Raw genomic sequence first — 21,595 nt, 5'->3', positions numbered from 1 at the left:
GTTAACTCCTAGGAGAGCTTTTAGGACCACCTTGTTTTGGTTTATTAAAGATTTAAACCAATACACAGTTTTAAAGAAATTATGTGACAGTGATACATATATTTAACAAAGACTTCATAGTAAGTATCAGAAAATTTAACGCACAGCAAAATACAGAAAAGGCACTGAACTCACAATTATCCCTTCCTCTTCAGAAGGACCATCTAATTCAGCTATAAAGATGTTCTGGCAAGAAAATGTGCTTAAGAAAGGATTTACGGTACATGCCCACTCCAAGCACACAGTTGTCGTGTTTTGTTTTTCTCCCCTGCCCAAATCTAGTAAACAGTGAACTGGGACAAAGGCACGGCAGTAACACAGAACAAAACATGTGCAAAAGGCAAGGGCAAGACAATGGGCATTCTCCAACCTTGTCAGCGATGAACTGCAGAGAATCAGCAAATGGGTTAGTGCTGCTGAAGTTGTACTGAGGGTAAAGGCTGTGCGTCAAGGAAGGCAAGGGGGATTTCTAAAAGGAAACATAAGAGGCACTGAGCCCAAAGAAATGGATCCCAAACAACTCAGTTTTAAGAACAAAGTACTTACTGGTTTAAATAACTGTGTAAAACTAGATCCTGTCAGATCTAGTATTAAGAACAACATCTTATAAAACAGTCTGGAACGAAAGGTTTATCTCTAGTGACCGGAATCTACACTTTGATCTCAATCTGGCCACAAAACTATGTGGGAAATGAGTCTGTCCAATGGATCCCAAATTTCTTTTGTTTTCACTGAATGACTTCACTCTCTGACAGATACACATATATTTGCCACTTTATATAGTAATATATGTGCTATGTGTATCAGTAACTATCTTTCAAAATTGAAATCATATCAGTTTTCTAACTTTACATTTAAAAGCAAATTATGCTTTTTTGGTAAAACAAATAGTTTATCTTTTCCAGAATGCAAATTAAACATTTGTCTGCTAGTTCAGGGGTAAACTTCATTAGTCTTTTCATCTCATTTCCCAATAAAGAAAATTATCATATTTTGACTAAGATGTTAAATTTGCTTAAGATCAATAGTATTTTTTAGTTAAAAACAGAAATCAACAATTTTTTTTAAAATGAACCACCATATGGTATGTTCTCTATTTCTGAAGGTAGAAATATTGATATATATTTTTAAAATTCCCTATAAAAGTTCCCACATTACTGGGGCATTTATGAGGCTCTTAGTAACATTGGAAATGCGGCCTTAGAGTGCTTCTCCTAGGTTTTGTGGCTTGCCTGCGATATACCAAGCTAGGACTAGTGCCTTTGAATATACACATTAAAGGCAGGATGACTGCCAGACAGAATTTAGCATTTTCATAGTTAAAAAAAAAAAAGTAATTTCCTTAGCACAATAAATTCTTCTCTTCATACCCACTATCTTTTTCTTTTATTGACTACATCTTTCAGGAGAAACTGCAGACATTTAAATTTCATTCTGGCTCCAGTGAAATGTTTGTGTTGCTTCTCTCTATAAAAAAAAGCTCTCCTGGCAAGCATGGAGAGTGGGAGAGGCCGTCACGTGACACCCCCTGCCTGGGAGCACTCTCTGGGGAGACTGCCTTCGCCCATGCTAATGCTGGTGCCACCTCACCCTTCAATCTGCTCTCCAGCAATGTTTCTCCTACACAGAGGAGACGGGAAAAGGAAACGGGCACCATGACATTTCTGCTCATCTCGACTTGTGCTCTGCTTTTCAGCTGAAAATGCCAACTCCTGCTTTACAAAAGAGAAGATCACAAATGCCTAGGAACGGCACCGCATATCATGGGGGAAGAAAAGACGAGGCAGAGATCAGAAACGCTTCCTAGGCGGAAAACCCAATGCTGCGGAAGGTCGAGCTTATTTCCAGTCCTCACACACGGAATTATTTGGTTGTATATTTCCTTTACAATTCTGCAGAATCACATAAAATAAAACCACAGTGGCAAGAAATACAATATGTAAAGAGAGCTCTAGTTTTTTTGTGTTGTTTTGGGTTCTTTCTTCTTTTTTTTTTCATATGTAGCTCTTATAGGATTAGAATTTGGCCCAAGATTAGAATATAAAAGTACAGAATGAGCACAGCAAGGGAAGTGGTGGATCAGTCTGCTATAAGGAAAGATTGATAGAAACAGACTATATTTTTATTAATAAATTGATGATGAAACTTCTATTTATAGCTCCAAGGGCTGATAAAAATAGAAATGTTATTAATTAAGAAGCGGCATGGGGAAGACAGAACCATTCTCTGGCCCATGTTCACGGGCCCACGCTTGCCTGTGATGGTGCAGCCAGGCGGAATTCTGTGAAGTGCCCGCTGGAGGAATGAACAGGGCTGGGCCTGGGGCTGGGGCTGGGAAGGCTTGTTCTTGAACAGTCTGAGAGCCACAGACTGGCTTTTCAGCCTCTGGGTAAGATTTCCTTTAAGCTCCAATCCATCCACAAATACAACATTTATCATGAAGAGACTCTTAGGTATTTGTGATTTTTTTCCTTTAGATTATGGGAAACTAGATTTCTTTCCATAGGGAAGTAAATTACTGAATACAAAGTATCTCTTATTTCAAATGCAAAGTTAACTCTAATTTCCCAAAGCAAAATGCATATGCAGAGAAGGGGGAAAAAAAAATGCCTGTACCCTGCTCAGGATCCCAGCTGGATCTCTGTAATAAGAAAGAGATTCACAAGAAAAAATTATACACATATTGATTTATTATAAGTTTTAAGTGACACCGACCCTTCAGGAGGAAATAAAGACCCGAAGAAAGGGTTAAACCTGAGTGTTCTTCTACTAGGATGGATGAAGAGTGGGTGGTCAGGGAAAGTGTCATCGGACAAGAGAATATGAGCTAAGTGGGGTGAACCAGGGGAGCGGGGAGGTCAGCAACATCTGTCCATTCAGGTTCCTCTCAGCATCCCTCCACCTTCGAGACAAGGATGCTCCTCTCTCCAGGCAGGAAGGGCACCTCCCACTGAGAGTCTTACAAGCTGCTTCAGGGGGAGAAGGGAAATCAGTCATTCCAGTAACTGCCTTTTCTCAAATTCCTTTAGCTTAAAATATTCAACAGCCAACATGCCGTATTTTGGGGTAGCATGTCCCAAACCCTTTTTGAGTAAATATGTCATTCTACGCAAGATTTATTCTGGAATAATTGCTATAAAATCAGGCATCATTATACCACATATAATGAAACAGGAATATTTTCCAGGTGCATGAAAGAGAAAAAACAAATAAACAAAAAAACCCACTTCCCAGCTCATTAGCAAATGTGACTGGCATTGAAAGAAATGTTTATAGTTTAAGTTTTAAAAAAGTAATATGGAGAATCCTATTCGGCACTTTATAGTATTGTCCTAAATGATAGAAAAGTTTGAAATTAAAACTGAAACAAAAAAAGAAAGGAATAAAACCCACCCACACAAAAAATAGCTTTAACTTAAACAGCCATTTACCAACATTACCATGCTGTGTCTGTGTTTAACACCACAAATGGAAACAAACGTAGAAAGATTTATAGTTATTTAAACAAACTGAATAGCATATGAAAAGAATGCGGTATGATGCAGCCCTCCATTTGGCAGATTTTCTTATCTGAATGAATAATTATTACCTAACAATAAACAACTGAGTGATTACAAACTGCAGATGTGAAGATAAAGGCTTACACTGAGAACTACTAAATTCACTCCTTACTGTACACTCAGAGCAGCGCTACACCTGTCCCGACAACAAAGGGAAGGACCAGTGGGACAGATCTTGTCACTTTTATTCCACGGCTCAGAAGACTGACAAATCTCATCCACAGAGCTGTGTGCTCCGTCTCTACCATCATTTGGGCATTGATCTCTTAAATCCTTAATTTTAAAAGTTCAATGTATTTTCTATAAAAATTCCACATTTTAAGTTTTAGATCATTCTTTTACCTACCCTCACACATATTGACATTTTCCTTTTAAAGACAGCCAACCCCAAAGGCTAATAAAAGTTCTCTTTGAGAACCAGCCTGTCAGGGATTCTTACTTACATCTAGGCAACTCCTGTCTTTGGTGTGCAAGCCCTTCAGTGAACATGTATGTTTCTGAAGAACTTTCTAAGGGGTTTGCAGTCCAAATATATTTAAGAACTGCTGCACGTTAAAATAGCTTTCTTTTTACTGAGGCATAGAGAAGGCATCGAAAAATAATTTTAAACGCTTGGCATGATTTTCCTCTTCAGCAACATTACGGCGTATCAAATACACAAAGCCTCACGTAGTATCGTCTCCATCAACAACTTTCACTGAATGCACTTATATTTTAAAATATATTTTTGAAGCCATTTTACCTGTGATGACTGATGGTAAAATGAGTTAGTAGGTTTCTGTCCACCATACAGTGATGAAGGGCTATACAGTGATTGGGGCTGGGAGGTAGTAGTTATGAAGTCACTGGTATAGAAACATACAGTTGAAACAAAATCCACCATGTGGAAATTTAATGTTCAGTGGGATAGACAAATGCAGTCAAGATCATTCACAGGTGATCATGGGATTGCATAAACTAGAAATTCTGTCTAAGGAAATAAATTTATAAAGAAAATGTAATCTCGCTGGCTTCTAAGGGACTTCACGAGAGGTCCTGGACTATTAACCTGAAAAAGACTACACCACATTCCTCTTGTAAGTACTCTGTGACTATAATGAAATTAACAATTGTCCACCTAGATATCATTGGCCACCGATGAATCCTACCTCCTGTGTGTTGAAAACAGACTTCAAGTGCTTAGTAAACAAGATAGGAGGGGTTTCCACAACAACTCAATGAAAAAGACAAGCAAAACAACCTTTTCACAAGTTTCCTGAGATTTCAAGACTCGGTATCTTTGCTTCCGGAGACAACTTGGTCCTTGAGACATTAGATTCCGAGTTGAACACTGCGTGGATATGCCTCCCTTGCCCTCTGCGTTTGCTTACCCTTGGTCTGTTTATAATGCTCTGTACCATAAAGACTACAGGGTTGCCTGCTTTCCGAATGGCTTCCACAGCTTGCTCATGGCTTGCATCTCTGAGGTCCAGCCCATCCACCTGCAATGGAAGGCCTCAGCTTAACATTTCAAGAAGCTAGAGAACAATAGAACAATTTGTGGTCTGGAGTTCTGAGGATCCAGGGGGAGGCTCCTGGAAAATCAGTGTCAGAACAAAAAATAACTACGGCTGTCTGTGAGGCTTCCGAACTTTTTATCTGTTCAGCACACTTGTGGGCCCTTGTTTTGGACACAGATTTCTGTCTTCAATAATCAACTGAAATAATCATCAATTAGAATCAAGGCTCTGCTTCTGCTTTCCTTACACTGCTTGGCTGCTCCTTTAATAAATCAGCATAATTAAAGAAATAATATAAGGGAACTAACTGCCTAGTAGCACTAACATCATCATGAAAGTCACTGTAAAAATATTTTACAAATTCATTAGAGAGTGGTTTGGGAAGTGGTGGCTGATACATCGTGTATTTTTCTCTGTACAGGGATGCTTGAAGTTAAAAACAAAATTCTGGAGTTCAGAAGTTACAGGTTATGGTGAGGTTAGTTTTGCAAAGGAATCTGTGCAGTAGACATGACAGGAGCTAGAAGCCAAGAAATTGTGCTTACTTGTTAGTAATTCTTATACAAATAGGTTGGAAATGAAAGTTATTTGTAAGCTTTTATTGACCATGGTTTGTGAGGGAGGAAAAGAGTTTGAAAGGCCAAATGCTAATCCTGTTAGAAAACTGTATGATACTATATAGTTTTATCACTTCCAATTACCACAATATGGTATGTACAACAAAATAGCAAAATCAGAGTGGACACAATTCTGGAAAAGAAAATTATTATTTCTCTGCATTATCATATTTAAAAAACACACATATTTAATTGAAAACCTCCCTCAGATTGATACTTAGGTGATACTTAACATCTCTTTCAGTAGGTCTTGAAAATGAGTTCTAATGTTTTATAGAATAAAAGTTATATTAGTGAGTACTATCCATCCCATTAGTGGGAAAGTTTAACAGGACATTTAATATCTTTGCTCATGTTCAAAGAACTCTACTTAGAAAACACTTGCAGGTCTCTACTCATCTAATCTACATATATTTTCAGAAACTCTTAGCAGAAACATGTTACAGAATCCCTAGAATTTCAGAAGCCTAAGGCTATCTTATTTATGAGAAAAGCCCCAAAACATAACAGCCCTCAAAAAACCACTGCTAAACAACATTCAGTATTTTACCACTCACACAAAAATTCTTCTCCATTCTAAAGGGATACTTTAACATTCTTAATACATTTAAACGATATTTTGGTGCAAACTATGATAAATCCTTTCCAGAAATAATTATAAATATTTCTTACTTTTTTAACTTAGGTGAAAGATATTTAATAATGAAGTACTCATAATACAAACTGCCTTGTGATAATCTAAAAATGGAAATTTTAGGTAGTACTCCAACTAAAAAAGAGCTCTTTAGAAGAAGGCCAAGGTGCCATCTAATCATCTAATGAGAGGTAAGTATACAGGAAGAGAGAGAGAAACCCACCATTCTTCCTTGTAAGTGGTCAGAGGAGGAAGAAACATACATAGCCCTTGCTTTTTCCCAGTAATAATAAATCAATCAAGGAATAAACAAAGAAGTCCCCCAAATGCTAATTTTAAAATAATAGTTAATGTGTAACCTTCTTCTAAACAATTAAGGCATTTTAATGTGTAAGCTATATGGACTTAGAAAAATGAGGGTCAATCATTTGCATAAAGTAAATATAATTGTCATTATAATAGTGAAGCAATCGGTTTCCATTTGGAAATTGTATCTTTTAGTTTACTCTGTAAATCCTAACAACTCAGCAAATCTGGGGCAGGTATCTCTCCTCTGTCCTCTTCACTTAAACCATGCTTCTCCTGATCAAAAAATGTATCACACTGCTCTGCAGTGACTTAATTGTCAGGCCTGTCCCACCTGGCAGGCACAGTGCCCTGTGTACTGTGGGATGCCCAGAGCCTGCTACAGCACCTGGAATGCAACAGCTGTTCCAGGAATATTTGTTAAGCAAATGAGTGAGTGACTCCTGAGGGAAGAGTCTCTTTAAAACATTAAACTTTGATTTGAATTAAAGTATTAGGTACAATTTGACCGAATGCTTCTCTCTCGTATATAACAAAATACACTTATATGTGTACACACATGCGTGGGCGTGCACACAGCCCTGAGTGATGAATGGGAAGGACTGAGGAGGAGGAAAACCTGTGCTTAGATGAGGGTGGGGGCATTTATATGCAAGGTAATCAGGGTCTTAGCACAAAAAGACTCACTTGGAAAAAAATTTTCATCCAATAAAGTTTAGAATGAAGTAACTATAAAGTAGTTTTAGAAATAAAATCTCATTGGAAACTTATGATGAACATATTTTTTTTTGTGTGTGTGTACATATATACTATTAAAGAATTATTTCCCCAGGAAATTTGCTTTGCTCTTTTAACCAGAACTTACTTATTTTATCTCAGAGCCAATGTTTTAAAACTGGTTGGTTGTACCTTCAAACATCAGTCTATACATCAAGATATATAATCTGTCATCATATTTTGAAGAGAGCAATTATGGGTGGAAAGAAACAAATAAGAAATGCTTTAACTGCGGGCACATTTTTCTCTAATGTTTGGCCAAGTAATGGTGTAATGGTGATGATTCCCTTGGTAGAGAGCATGGAAGAGGGCGACGATTTTAGCTCAGAAAGCTCAGTGGAAGGTACCTCGACTATTCTATCTCCAGGTTTCAAGGTTCCATTTTTGCCAGCTGGACTATCTTCAAGAACGTGTTTGATGAAAATGCCCCTCATCACTTCACCGTTGCTTAGTCGACTCCCCATCCCTCGTCCACCAACAATGCTGATGCCCAAGGACTTGCTTGGTTCTCTCCAAAGTTCAACCCTGTAAAAAATAAACAAAATGTTAATACATAAAAAAATAAATGAAATAAAAATAAGAAAACAGAGGGGGCAAGTTCATAACACTGGATTAGGCAATTTTTTTAAATTTTTAGAAATGACACCAAAAGCAAAGACAATAAAAAGAATAGCCAAACTGGACTTCCACAAAATTAAAAACTTTTGTTTATCTAATGATACTTAGAGTAAAATGGCAACCCACAAAAGAAAATATTTGCAAATTTCATATGTGATAAGGGATTAATACCCAGAATATATAGAGAAACCCGAAAACTCAAGAACAAAAATAACCTGATTAAAAAATGGGCAAAGGACTTGAATAGACGTTCTCTAAAGAAGGTATACAAATAGCCCATAAGTACACGAAAAGATGCTTAACACCACTAATCATTAGGAAAATGCAAATCAAAACTACATTGAGATACCATCTCACACCCATTAGTATGGCTACTTTAAAGAAAAACAAAGAAAATTTGTGCTGGCAAGGAAATTTAGAGAAACTGAAGAAATTTGTACCCTTGTGCACTGTTGGCAGCAATGTAAAAGCTTATAGCCACTAGGAAAATGGTATAGACATTCCTCAAAAAATTAAAAATAAAGTTACCATATAATGCAGCAATTCCATTTCTGGGTATATACCCAAATTAATTCAAAGCATGGTCTTAAAGAAATATTTCTACAAGCACTTTCATGGGAATATTATTCACAATAATGAAAAGGTAGAAGCAACCCAAGTATCCATGTACAGATGAATAGATAAGAAAAATGGTATATACAAATAACGATAAATAATTCAGTCTTTAAAAGGAAGGAAATTCTGACACATCCTACAACCTAGAATAACCTTGAGAATATCATGCTAAGTGAAGTAAGCCAGCTAAGTGCAATAAAGCACAAGTACTATGTGATTTCACTTATATGATGTATCTAGTATGGCCACATCCATATGGACCTAAGAAGGGTGGTTGCTAGAAGGTGGTGGAGGAGGAAGTGGGGAATTATTAAATGAGTACAGTTTGAATTTTACGATGAAAATAGTTCCATAGAGGGATGGTGTTAATGGTTACACAGCAGTAGGAACATTCTTTATTTTTTTATTATTATTATTATTATTATTAGTTAAGGTATTACAAATGTGTCCTCATCCCCCCCATTAACCCCAACCTCCCCCCCTCCCCCCACACACTCATGCTACCATCCCCCTGTTGTCCATGTCCATTGGTTTGGCATATATACATGTATACAAGTCCTTCGGTTGATCTCTTCCCCTTACCCCCGCCCTCCCCTGCTTTCCTTCTGGGGATTGATAGCCTGATTGCTGTTTCTCAGTCTTTGGGTCTGTCCCTTTTCATCAGTCTATGTTGTCCTCTATAATCCACAAATGAGTGAGATCATGTGGTATTTATCTTTCTCTGACTGTCTTATTTCACTTAGCATAATGCTCTCCAGTTCCATCCATGCTGTTGCAAAAGGCAAGAGTTCCTTTTTTTTTTTTTTTTTTTTACCGCAGCATAGTATTCCATTGTGTATATATACCACAGCTTTCTAATCCATTCATCTGCTGATGGGCACTTAGGCTGTTTCCAAATCTTAGCTATGGTGAATTGTGCTGCTATGAACATAGGGGTGCATATATCCTTTCTGATTGGCATTTCTGGTTTCTTGGGATATATTCCTAGTAGTGGGATCACTGGGTCAAATGGGAGTTCCATTTTTAGTTTTTTGAGGTAGCTCCATACTGTTCTCCACAGTGGCTGCACCAGTCTGCATTCCCACCAGCAGTGCAGAAGGGTTCCTTTTTCTCTACATCCTCTCCAACACTTGTTGTTTGTTGATTTGTTGATGATAGCCATTCTGACAGGTGTGAGATGATAACGCATTGTCGTTTTGATTTGCATCTCTCGTATAATTAGTGACTTTGAGCATGTTTTCATATGTCTTTCGGCCTTCTGTATGTCCTCTTTCGAAAAGTGTCTATGTAGGTCCATTGCCCATTTTTTTATTGGATTGTTTATCTTCCTTTTGTTAAGTTTCATGAGATCCCTGTAAATGTTGGAAATTAAACCCTTATCGGTGGTATCAATGGCAAATATGTTCTCCCATGTAGTGGGTCTTCTTGTTGTTTTGTTGATGGTTTCCTTTGCTGTGCAAAAGCTTTTTATTTTGATGTAGTCCCATTTGTTTATTTTCTCTTTAGTTTCCATTGCCCTAGGAGCATTATCAGAGAAGAAATTCCTTCGGCATATGTTTGTGATTTCGCTGCCTGTGGATTCCTCTAGTATTTTTATGGTTTCCCGTCTTACGTTTAAGTCTTTTATCCATTTTGAGTTTATTTTTGTGTATGGTGTGAGTTGGTGGTCTAGTTTCATCTTTTTGCATGTATCTGTCCAATTTTCCCAACACCATTTATTAAAGAGACTGTCTTGACTCCATTGAATGCTCTTGCCTCCTTTGTCGAATATTAATTGGGCATAGTGGTTTGGGTCAATTTCTGGGGTCTCTATTCTATTCCATTGATCTATATGTCTGTTCTTGTGCCAGTACCAAGCTGTTTTAAGAACAGTGGCTTTGTAATACAGTTTGATATCTGGTATTGAGATCCCACCTACTTTGTTCTTTCTCAGGATTGCTGCAGCTATTCGGGGTCTTTTTTTATTCCAGATGAATATTTGGAACGTTCGTTCTAGATTTGTGAAATATGCCGTTGGTAATTTAATGGGGATTGCATTGAATCTATAAATTGCTTTGGGTAGTATGGACATTTTGATGATGTTGATTCTACCAATCCATGAACACAGTATATTCTTCCATCTGTTTATGTCTTCCTCTATCTCTTTTTTCAGTGTCCTGTAGTTTTTGGCATATAAGTCTTTTACCTCCTTAGTTAAGTTTATTCCTAGGTATTTTAATTTTTTGGTGCAATGGTAAATGGGATTGCTTCTGTAGTTTCACTTTCTGTAAGTTCACTATTGGTGTAAAGAAATGCCATGGATTTCTTAGCATTAATTTTGTATCCTGCTACATTGCCGAATTCATTTATTAAGTCTAATAATTTTTTGATGGAGTCTTTAGGGTTCTGTATGTACAGTATCATGTCATCTGCAAATAAGGACAGTTTTACTTCTTCTTTTCCAATCTGGATGCCTTTTATTTCTTCTTCGTGTCTGATCGCAACAGCTAGCACTTCCAGTACTATGTTGAACAGGAGTGGTGAGAGGGGGCATCCCTGTCTTGTTCCTGTTTTTAGAGGGAATGGTTTTAGTTTTTGCCCATTGAGTATGATGTTGGCTGTGGGTTTGTCATATATGGCTTTTATTATGTTGAGGTATGATCCCTCAATTCCTATCTTGCTGAGAGTTTTTATCAAGAAAGGGTGTTGGATTTTGTCAAATGCTTTTTCCGCATCAATTGATATGACTATGTGGTTTTTTTCTCTCAATTTGTTTATGTGATGTATCACATTTATTGATTTGCAGATATTGTACCATCCTTGCATCCCTGGGATAAACCCTACTTGGTCATGGTGTATGATCGTTTTGATGTACTGCTGGATCCGATTTGCTAGGATTTTGTTGAGGATTTTGGCATCTATGTTCATGAGGGATACTGGCCTATAATTCTCTTTCATTGTATTGTCTTTATCTGGTTTTGGGATTAGGGTGATGTTGGCTTCATAGAATGAGCTGGGAAGTGTTCCTTCCTCTTGGATCTTTTGACATAGTCTGAGGAGGATAGGTTTTAGGTCTCCCTTGAATGTTTGGTAAAACTCCCCTGTGAAGCCATCTGGCCCCGGGCTTTTGTTTGCTGGAAGCTTTTTGATTACTGCTTCGATTTCCTCCATAGTTATTGGCCTATTGAGATTTTTAGATTCTTCCTGGTTAAGTTTTGGAAGGTTGTATTTATCTAGGAATATGTCCATTTCCTCCAGGTTGTCTAGTGTGTTGGAGTAGAGTTGTTCATAGTATTTTCTAACAATCCTTTGTATTTCTATGGGGTCTGTTAGTAGGAACATTCTTGATGTCACTACTCTGCAGAGTTAAAAATGATTCAAATGGTTAAAAATAATAACTATTTTTAAATTCAATGGAATAAAATGTCTTTATATATTAAGTTTGCAAATATTGCTTGCTCAATTTATTAAAGTTTTGCCAGTAGTAAGACAAGATCGTTTTAAATATTTTCTCAATTATGTGTTTTATGGGATCTGATAAATACTAATGCATTTCTGAAGATGATTTTTTAAAATAAATATCAAACGTACACACTCCAGGCTGGAGCACAAACCAAGGTACCATGTTTCAGGAGTCTATTATTATAGACATTTAGTAATCAAGAAATTCAGCTACCCCTGAACAGACAGTTCTAAGCTTAGCTACGCAATCAAGAGAAAGAACATTCCTGCACCCACTATGTTGGAAGCTGACATATGTATAAGTCTTTCTTGCCAGGGCAGATCTGATAACTAACAGTGGCGGACAAGATCCCACATGATCTGATTGTTCCCACTACCATTCCCATAAAAACAACAACTGCCACTCTCCCTGTCCTCTCTCCATTCCAGCAACCACAGCATCTTGTAGTGCCTTCAGTTCAGCAGACATGCTCTCCTGACTGAGGCCTTGGCCCTTGCTACATCTTTTGTCTTGAATGCACTTCATCTACTCACATAATAAACACATGGCCTCATATATAATCATTGCAAATATCTCTAAGAGCTGTGAATGAGCTGAAAGTACACATCTAGTGACAAGGTCGGGATATAAGCATAAGCTGATTTGCAGAGAGGTGTTTGGCCAAGATGAGGGAGCAGCTCAGGGAAGTGGAAAGAAATAGTCACCAGGCAGAGAACTCTGAGACAGGCAGACTGCAGCTGGCCTCTTGCAAAAGGAGGACAATACTGGACATTAAAGTAGGAGAAGAAAGCACGGCCCTAAAGTGCTCTCTACCTTGACATTTGAGGTGCTCCCAGAGGGGAGGAGAGGTTGGAGCCAGTACTCCAGTGAATGGGGGAGGTCCCAGCAAAAAAGGCAGGGAACAACAGAGCCCCCAGGTGGAGTGAGAGACTGGCTACTGGCCAGACAGTCAGATGATGAGACACTGCTTTGTTCCATATTTTTCTTTTTTCATTACTAGAAATCTATAATCCTAGAGACTCTACCTGTTTAATTTCAAAGCTCTCACCATGCTCCTTGATCTCATGAAATCTGTGTGAATAGTTTAAACTATTTAACATGCTCTTCATCACTTCCTTTCAGTCTAGAAATTCTGTGAAAGACAAAAACCAACACACTTCCTTGTCTCTTTAAAGTGGTTCCTTAAGTAAAATGGCAAAGTACGGAAGTCAGTAAATTTAGTCACTGTATTTAATATCTAAGAATCCAGAATACATGTGTGGGCCTCCTTAACTGTTCTCTTAAAAAATGAAACAGAGAAAAGAAAAGGAAGAATGAAAGAAAATATCTCCTAGCGTTCTCCATGGTGGGTGTAAGTTAAAAAGTGATTTTTATAATTTCCTGATGATAAAAATAACAGCAACAGCAAACACTTATTGAGGGCTTACCATGTGCTCAGCATTATTATCTGAGTTCCATACACTTTCATTCAATTCCCACATCATCCATGTGGGGTGGACACTCTCATTAGCCCCATCTTACAAAGAGGCGGAGAGGCACAGAGCAGTTAAACAACCTTTGCATAAAAGTACCATAAGCTTGTGCAGCTTTGGCACAAAGGGTTTTTAAACACCCCACTGCCTGGAAGAAAGGCTGTGCCAACTGAACGCACTGGAGAAGATAAGGAGAGAGGGACTGCCGCCATGACCACAGTGCTGAGGAACAGACTTATCGCCAAATGGAGAGGGTAAGCATTCCATGGGTAGAAAAAGAAGACCCCAAAAGAAATACTTCATAGAACATACTCGGAGTTAGTTTTATGGGAAGATGACAGCCTTTCTTCGACCAAGACAGAGACTTAAATAGAATGAAGTTCAGAAAAGCAGAAGTAAAACAGCCCTGAGGCCAGGCTGCCCATGGTCTCTGGGTCCAGGTCCTGCTTTTTTGCTACTAACAACTGTGGGCCCTCTGCAACCCACTTAGCCTCTCTCTTTCTTTCCTCATCTGTGAAATGGAGCCAGAAGAGGCTCTACATGAGATTGCTGCTGTGATTACTAAATCGATGAAAACATAAAGTATGAAATGAAGCTTGACACACATGAAACAACCAGTAAGTCTGCTATTTCTCTTACTATGATTATGATCCCTGACGTAATGTAATTGAGCAATATATAAAATCCAATCCATATGATACATGGGTAAATGTGAACTCCACCACCTCGATCCTCTTTTACCTACGTGTTTATTAACACAAGGCACCATTTTCTACCCATCAGACTGACAAAAACTTTTTTTAAATGATCATAAGAAGTAACTAAGGATGTGAGGAAAAGGGAACTCTCTTAAGTTGGAAAACGAAGGAAAATGTGATAGAGCCATCTTGTAAAACAAGTTGACAATTTCTAGGAAAGTAAATTATACATTTAAATCTATGAACCAGCCAAAACCGGTTTGGCTCAGTGGATAGAGCGTCGGCCTGCGGACTGAAGGGTCCCAGGTTCGATTCCGGTCGAGGGCATGTACCTGGGTTGCGGGCATATCCCCAGTAGGAGATGTGCAGGAGGCGGCTGATCGATGTTTCTCTCTCATTGATGTTTCTGGCTCTCTATCTCTCTCCCTTCCTCTCTGTAAAAAATCAATAAAATATATTTTTTTAAAAAAAATCTATGAACCAGCAATTCCACTTTGGGATATATACATAGGTAAATTCTCATACATAACTATAAGGAAATTGATATATATACTGCACATAATTATTATAGTAGCAAATAACTACTAACTACTCAAATATCAATCTGGGAATAAACCGTGGTACAGTCATATATTGAAATGTACTGCAACAACTAAACTGAATGAATTAGGTCTTCAAGAATCAGCATGATAGATCTCCAAAGCACTGGATTGAGAGAGAAGAGTAGACAAGCTGGAAACTGATACAGACAATGACAATCACATGCAAAATAAAACAGGAACACAGACTATTTGCAATTTTAAAATTTACACTTCGCTAAAAAGTATTCTCTATTTCCACACAAAGGGAAATTTTTTGACTGCATGCATGAATAAATGTCCCAGCAGGTTTCCAATGTTATAAAACATATTCATAACACTCACTCCTCATTTATTAAGAGTCCTGGTTATTTTGGTAAGTTTCTATGAACATAATACTCTATGAACTTTCCCCCAAAAGTACCTAATGCTTCTGTAAAGAATATAGAAGAGTGCAGAGTATCTTCTTTAAGATATCTGGAAGCTCCAGACATTCTCTATAAGGTAGCTACCACTTTTAGAGACTTCTCTTAGGCTTACATAAAGGTTAAAAAATTTAGGGCAGAAATTGAAAAGCGTTGCTGAACAGAAGTTACATTAATTTTTTCTCATAAGAATACTTTGTAATGATTCCTGTGTTCAACACTTTCTGTTTGCTTAGTTGTCAGTGATGATGATGATGGTGATTGTTGACAAGGCCAACCACTGAGACTCATTCTGTACCAGGCACTATACTAAGAATTTTAAATGAATGATCACACTGAATTGTCCCCAAAATGTAAAAAGTTCTATTATTAATCCCATTTTACAAATGAAGTAACTGAGACCTAGGGAAGACTTAGAATCTTGTCTTAGAAAGCGACAAAGTTAGAATTCAAATATAGCTCTGATTACTCCATTTTGCACAGTGCCTTTTAAAAACTACGTTTCCTCCCAAATTTATTAAAACTGCCCAACTGAACTTTTTATTTCCCTGTGATTATTGTCCTCCAACCAAATTCAAGTTTGTCATTATGGTCACCAACTACAAAATAATTTCATCTACTTTCTTTTGCTTCCATCCTCAAATAAGAACTTAATATCTTATAATTCATATTCTTGCCACAGGTCTAGCACTGACATTCTGTTCCATGGGTAATGTCAGAGAGACTAGGACTTTTCTAAGTGGACTAAACAGCTTTTCAAGAATTCAGATCAAGAAATCATTTAGAATGGCTGGAAATGCTTGCAGTTTTTTGTGAAAGTAACCTTTTTTTTTTTTTTTACTTCAAGCGTGACAACCTAGAAAATATTTAAATGTGATGGCTGCTGCTTTTTATTCATTTGTGAGTAAAGAAAATGATGAAACTACTATATCTCTGAAGAGCAGAAATTATTCTCTTGTAGAATAAGTATTATTATTGTAGAATATTAAGTATTTACTACTGTGGAATACAGATTAAGTATTTACTAAGTGAAAGGCACAATGTGATGGTCACCTTTACATCTGCTTAGAGGGAGTGTCCAATGATTACCCATATTTTACACTTAATGCAAAATACCTTACATTTTTCTTTAATTACTTTGTATGTGTCTATATGCTGCCTACCTAAGTAAATTACAGCCTTTATGAAGGCAGGATTTATGTCTTATTCTTCCCTGTTGTCACAAAATCATGTGCTTCTTGTCTGAGTCTATAATTAGAACTCAATAAATTTCTATTAAATGAATTTGAATTTATGTAGCATGAACACAAAAATGTGGCGTAGTGATGCATGGTGATATATCTGATCATATTTAGGAAAGTCATCTTTTCTATTATACATGAAATTGAATAACAGCAGCCTGGGAATAACAAGGTTCTTACTGACACACCATCATAAACGCACACGCGTTTTGAATCTATAGTTTGTACAAATGTTAGATAAACTTTAATTAACATTTGATGGTATATTTAAGATTAAACCCTATAGAAAATACCCATTCTAACCACCTATGCATAATTTTCTTTAGTTAATTTTATTTAATCCCTATTACATGCCAAACGCTTGCACACGTTAGTTATAACCCTGGGTGATACATGTTATCTTCTCCACTGTATATATACATAAGAATATTAAACAACTTGCCCAACATCACAGTATCAAGTTACCGTCCAGCACTTGAAAGCACACCTCCCTATTTTTAAACACTGAGTGGGCTGAAGACAGAAACAGTCCTTACCGCCTGGGCTGATTCCAATTGCTGTACGCTGCATTTTGAAGTTCACTTTCTTCTCCCTCTCCTTCTTCTCGCTCTGGTAATTCTGGAATGTCTCTGTTAAAGAATTATACAGTGAGTACCCCAAAATCCTAGTAACCCATGCAAGACTGTTCTTTATTGACTTGGCTGAAAAAGGCAGAACTGCTTTCTATTTTCACCATACTTGGCCAATAAGTAAGTATACAACATTTTACACTAAGGGAAAAATAAAACCCCATTAAACAAAAACACACACTTTACATTACAATCTATCTATATATAGTGATGGAAGGAGACTTGCCCTGGGGTGGTAAACACACAATACAATCCAAAAATGATGCGCTGTAGGATTATATACCTGGAACCTGCATAATTTTAATAACCAATATCCCCCCATGAATTCAATAAAAAGTAACTTTATTGCTTTTGTAAAAAAAAGAAAAGAATCAATCTATAAGTTAATCTGAAGATACAGCTGAATACTAAGAGTCTTCTCTAGTCTCTTTCCTGATGATACATGGGTGAATAAAGGAATAAAATGAGAAGGGGATAAATCCTGAAATAAAAACAACAACAACAACTATTCAACAAGTATTTCTTAACTACACACCATGTGCAGGAAGATTGAAGCTCCGTGTGAGCTATGACCTTGCACAGCCCTTGTTGACAACTCCTGCCCTAAAAGAACTTATCAGTGAGCATGCAGGAGTTCAGCGTCTCTGCTTCCTAGGAATGGACTGATTTCCCTTCAATGGTTGAAGAAAGATGGAAGTGCTTAGGGTCTAGCTTCAGCCCATCAGAAGGGCCAGACCCAGAGCACTTCACACTTCACTTCTCAGGTTCTGTAGGAGTAAAGATTTTGCCAAATGCCAGGCATGTAACAAAATATGTCCAGAGAGGCAACATGTAAGAGCAACAGAGGATGGGTAAATCACTTATGGTGTGTCCTATGCTGTTAGTAAAAATTGGATTTTTAGAGAAACATGCTCACATGTTTATTTGAAAGCAGAGGCTATAACATTCTGATTCAAAAGTGATTTTCCATTGACTTCTACAGAAACGGAAAAATCTAAAGAAAGTATACGTTCAAATTTTACCCATCTCCATTGAGAGGATTACTGAACTCAGTCAGATGAATCTTTAGATAGTGGGAGCTGAAGTTACTAATCCAGCCGTGGGCAAACTACGGCCCGCAGGCCCGATCCGGCCCGTTTGAAATGAATAAAACTAAAAAAAAAAAAAGACCGTACCCTTTTATGTAATGATGTTTACTTTGAATTTATATTAGTTCACACAAACACTCCATCCATGCTTTTGTTCCGGCCCTCCGGTCTAGTTTAAGAACCCATTGTGGCCCTCGAGTCAAAAAGTTTGACCACCCGTTAACTAATCCAACAACCCCCCCCCCACCCCCGTGTTTGAATGTGTTTTATAATATGTCTGGCAAGTAAATGTCCAGGCTTTACTTAAAGTTCTTATTTTTCTCTTTGACCTGAATGTTAGTTTTTAGTTTTCAACTGTTAAAAGGAAGCCTACCTGTCCACAGGTCCTGCCCATTAGTTGTGTGTTTGAATTCTCCTCCTGTGCACATTGAGGAACAAGGTTGTGCATGAGGCTGGGGTTCTGCGAGTCTAAGCCTGACAGTGGGTAGGACTTCTAGGAATGGTGGTGGTGGTGGTGGGGGGTGTGGGGAGTAAAATGACGCTAAGATGCTCACTGACAATGAGACAGTTTGAGTGAAGCTTTTATCCAGACAGAAACAAGGCAGAGAGATGAAAACTAGGACTAACTCTCTGGAAACATAACTGGAGAGAATATGACAGAAAAAGCAGCTGTGGAAGACAGACAAGAATAAGAATTTAGAAAGAGGCCCTAAAATATTCAGTGACTGCCATGGGGGTGGGGAGGTTTCTCACCCTGAACTCTAGGCTATGGGAGCTACTCAGAAGCGCTCTGACACAATGCCTCATACTCATGCCTCCTTAGCCATGAGGAGACTAGCATCCTGAATCCCAGTAAAAAGCCTCATTCTCGTCAAACGATTCTATAGTCCTGAATCCTTTTGCTGACCCAGACACGCTCCTGTAACTGTGCCGACTCTTCTTCACTCGGCCCAGAGTGCGGTCTAGGGGACTCTAGTGCCCTGTGTTCCAAAGAGCAGAACGGCCCATTCTCTTCCTACAGCACTCGCTCATCCCCGAGGGGTGTTGAATACTAACGGCATCTCTGTCAGCTATTATGACTCCCTTTACATGTGTATTTAGCTGCCAGAAATTGGCACAAGTTCATACAGTAAAGTAGCAGTACTAAGCTTTTAAATGAGGCCGTTTTACTACAAAACCTGAGCTCCTAACCTCCATGCTATGCTGCCCACAGTTTTATCTCGGGTTGGGCAATTCTTTTTTTGGATCCAATGGTTCAAAACATGGAGCCTACCTACTTGCATCCTCATCTTGGCTCTTCCACGTATTAACCATGAAACTTGGCCAAGTCACTCCGCCTCCCTCTGGTGCTGATTCCTACTCTGTAAAATGCAGATCACTTTGTTTTGAGCACCTTTATATTAATAGCAAATACACTTCCTCTGCAGTGAGGCAGCCATGACAGCGCTGCCCAAGGCAGGCCGCTCTCCTTTCTGTGCTGGGGGAAGCACAGTGCTGAACATGGCGCTCTCTAACGCATTTTGAGTGCATTTAAGGCCTCAGCGTTTAAAGGAATATGATGCTACCTTCGCATATTGTTTAATTAAGCCATTTGAAATGATATTTCAGAGGAACATGGGAGTGACTGCTTTTAGCATTCTGGCAAAAAGCGTCAGGAAGATAGTGTTAACCCTAAGATGGACATTCCAGAGTGGAGTGTGGCTGAGCTCTGTACAGACAGGGTGGAGTGAATACCACTTTTTCCATTAAATTCCCGAGGTCACAGCATTCCTTCCCTTTATTAAACACATATCTTCCCTTCAGCACTTTCTGCATTACCATGGCCATGCGCAATTTGCAGAGGAAATAATGATGTCATATCGTGATGCCTGCAGAGTCACTGGACACCAAAGTGCTCTGGGATGTTCTGACTTCCCAGAGAAACCACAGAACTCTTCAGAGAAGACCTCAGCGTGCACACAAAGCCATTTCTGCCCTGCAGCATGCTTAAAGAGCAACCTAGTACTTAGCTGCCAATGCAACTGAAAAAACCGGTCCACCCGCGGCTGAGTGTGTAACATGGCACATTCTTCCTGGAAAAGCATTAACATTCTTTCTCTCCCTGTGCTGAACTCAGCAGCAGCATCAAAACCTAGTCCCTACCTTTCCTACGAGGGGGAAAAACACCATTTTCCTGTATTATTTAGAGGTTCATAATACATTGTGTATCAAGAGCATTGAAAAGGCATACATTTGCTCTGGCAGGTGTGGCTTAGCGGTTAGGTCATGGGTTCGATTCCCAGGCAGGGCACATATACAGGCTGTGTGTTCAATCCCTGCTCAGGCACATATGGAAGGCAACCAACTGATATTTCTTTCTCACATCAATGTTTCTTTCTCCCTTTCCCTTCCTTGCTCTCTAAAATTAATACAAATATATCCTCTGGTGAGGAGTAAAAAATAAATAAAAGGCATACACTCTGCTTCCTAACATGCATATATACCAAGATGTTCATCTTAACATTCTCCAAGAATAAAAAATAACCATTACAAATGTTTCTCAATCTGTATGAATGTTAAAAAGAGGAATAAATAAAATTTCTGAAGATGTTTAAAAATACATACAAAATAGGAAAAAGCATGATAAAATACTACACAAATTGTAGCTTCCAAGAAATTGATGAAACAATATTCATAACTAAGGTGAAATCTCTAAACTCAGTATGTTAAAAGTGCTGTATTCAAGTGGTATAATTAAAGATTATTTTAATTTCTTGATTTGAATTTTCATATAGTTTCCTAGTTTTCCACAGTATGTCATAATTACTTAAGCACAGGGGGGAAAGGTAAACATTTTCTTAATGTTGAAGAAGGAATCCTCTTTCATTGCTAGTCCTCCCTGACTCTAGATTCAAAATTCCATAACCAACTATATCATTCATCTTTGTAGCAGATTTACTGTTTCATTTACCTGCCAGTATATGGAGAAAAAATATCCAGTGCCATTATCCCTCCAGATTGTTGTCCCAAGCTTCTTCTAAACTCTTCCAAATGTTCTGCAGGCACGTAAGTAATTCTGCAACAGAACATAACCCATGAAAGCAAAGGGAAGCAAAGTTTTGGCTGACTGTTACGAAAAGCTCCCAAAATATAGAAAAAAAATAATACTGCTCCTTTATTCCTGCTTTATCACACAACTCATTTAGTCAGCTTACTCAGCAGAGAATCCAAACATCAAAAAGACAACGTATCCTATAGGTAAGAATAACAGAAATTTAATCTCAAATTCTGCTGATAAACTAGGTGCTTTCCAAGAATCATATGGGTGAGGAAAAAACAACATTTTTAATATTCCTAAATGAGAAGGCTAAAACAACT

General features: G+C 38.1%; 1 protein-coding gene across 1 annotated transcript in view; it reads right to left on the bottom strand.

The window, feature by feature from the left end:
* MPDZ (multiple PDZ domain crumbs cell polarity complex component) overlaps window positions 1-21,595 on the bottom strand; it is a 177,402-nt gene that overhangs the window by 37,014 nt on the left and 118,793 nt on the right. Inside the window, exons 23-27 of the mRNA XM_081103221.1 lie at window positions 21,189-21,293; window positions 17,058-17,150; window positions 7,780-7,957; window positions 4,970-5,080; window positions 410-508 (exon numbers count right to left, since the gene is read on the bottom strand). Coding sequence (XP_080959347.1) covers window positions 410-508; window positions 4,970-5,080; window positions 7,780-7,957; window positions 17,058-17,150; window positions 21,189-21,293 — 586 coding nt within the window. The remainder of the gene's footprint in view (window positions 1-409; window positions 509-4,969; window positions 5,081-7,779; window positions 7,958-17,057; window positions 17,151-21,188; window positions 21,294-21,595) is intronic.

Source organism: Myotis nattereri, assembly GCF_964212035.1.
Source record: "Myotis nattereri genome assembly, chromosome: 12".
NCBI classification, from domain to species: domain Eukaryota; kingdom Metazoa; phylum Chordata; class Mammalia; order Chiroptera; family Vespertilionidae; genus Myotis; species Myotis nattereri.
Note: the sequence above shows the minus strand (reverse complement) of the source record. Positions and strands in the feature narration are given on the sequence as shown.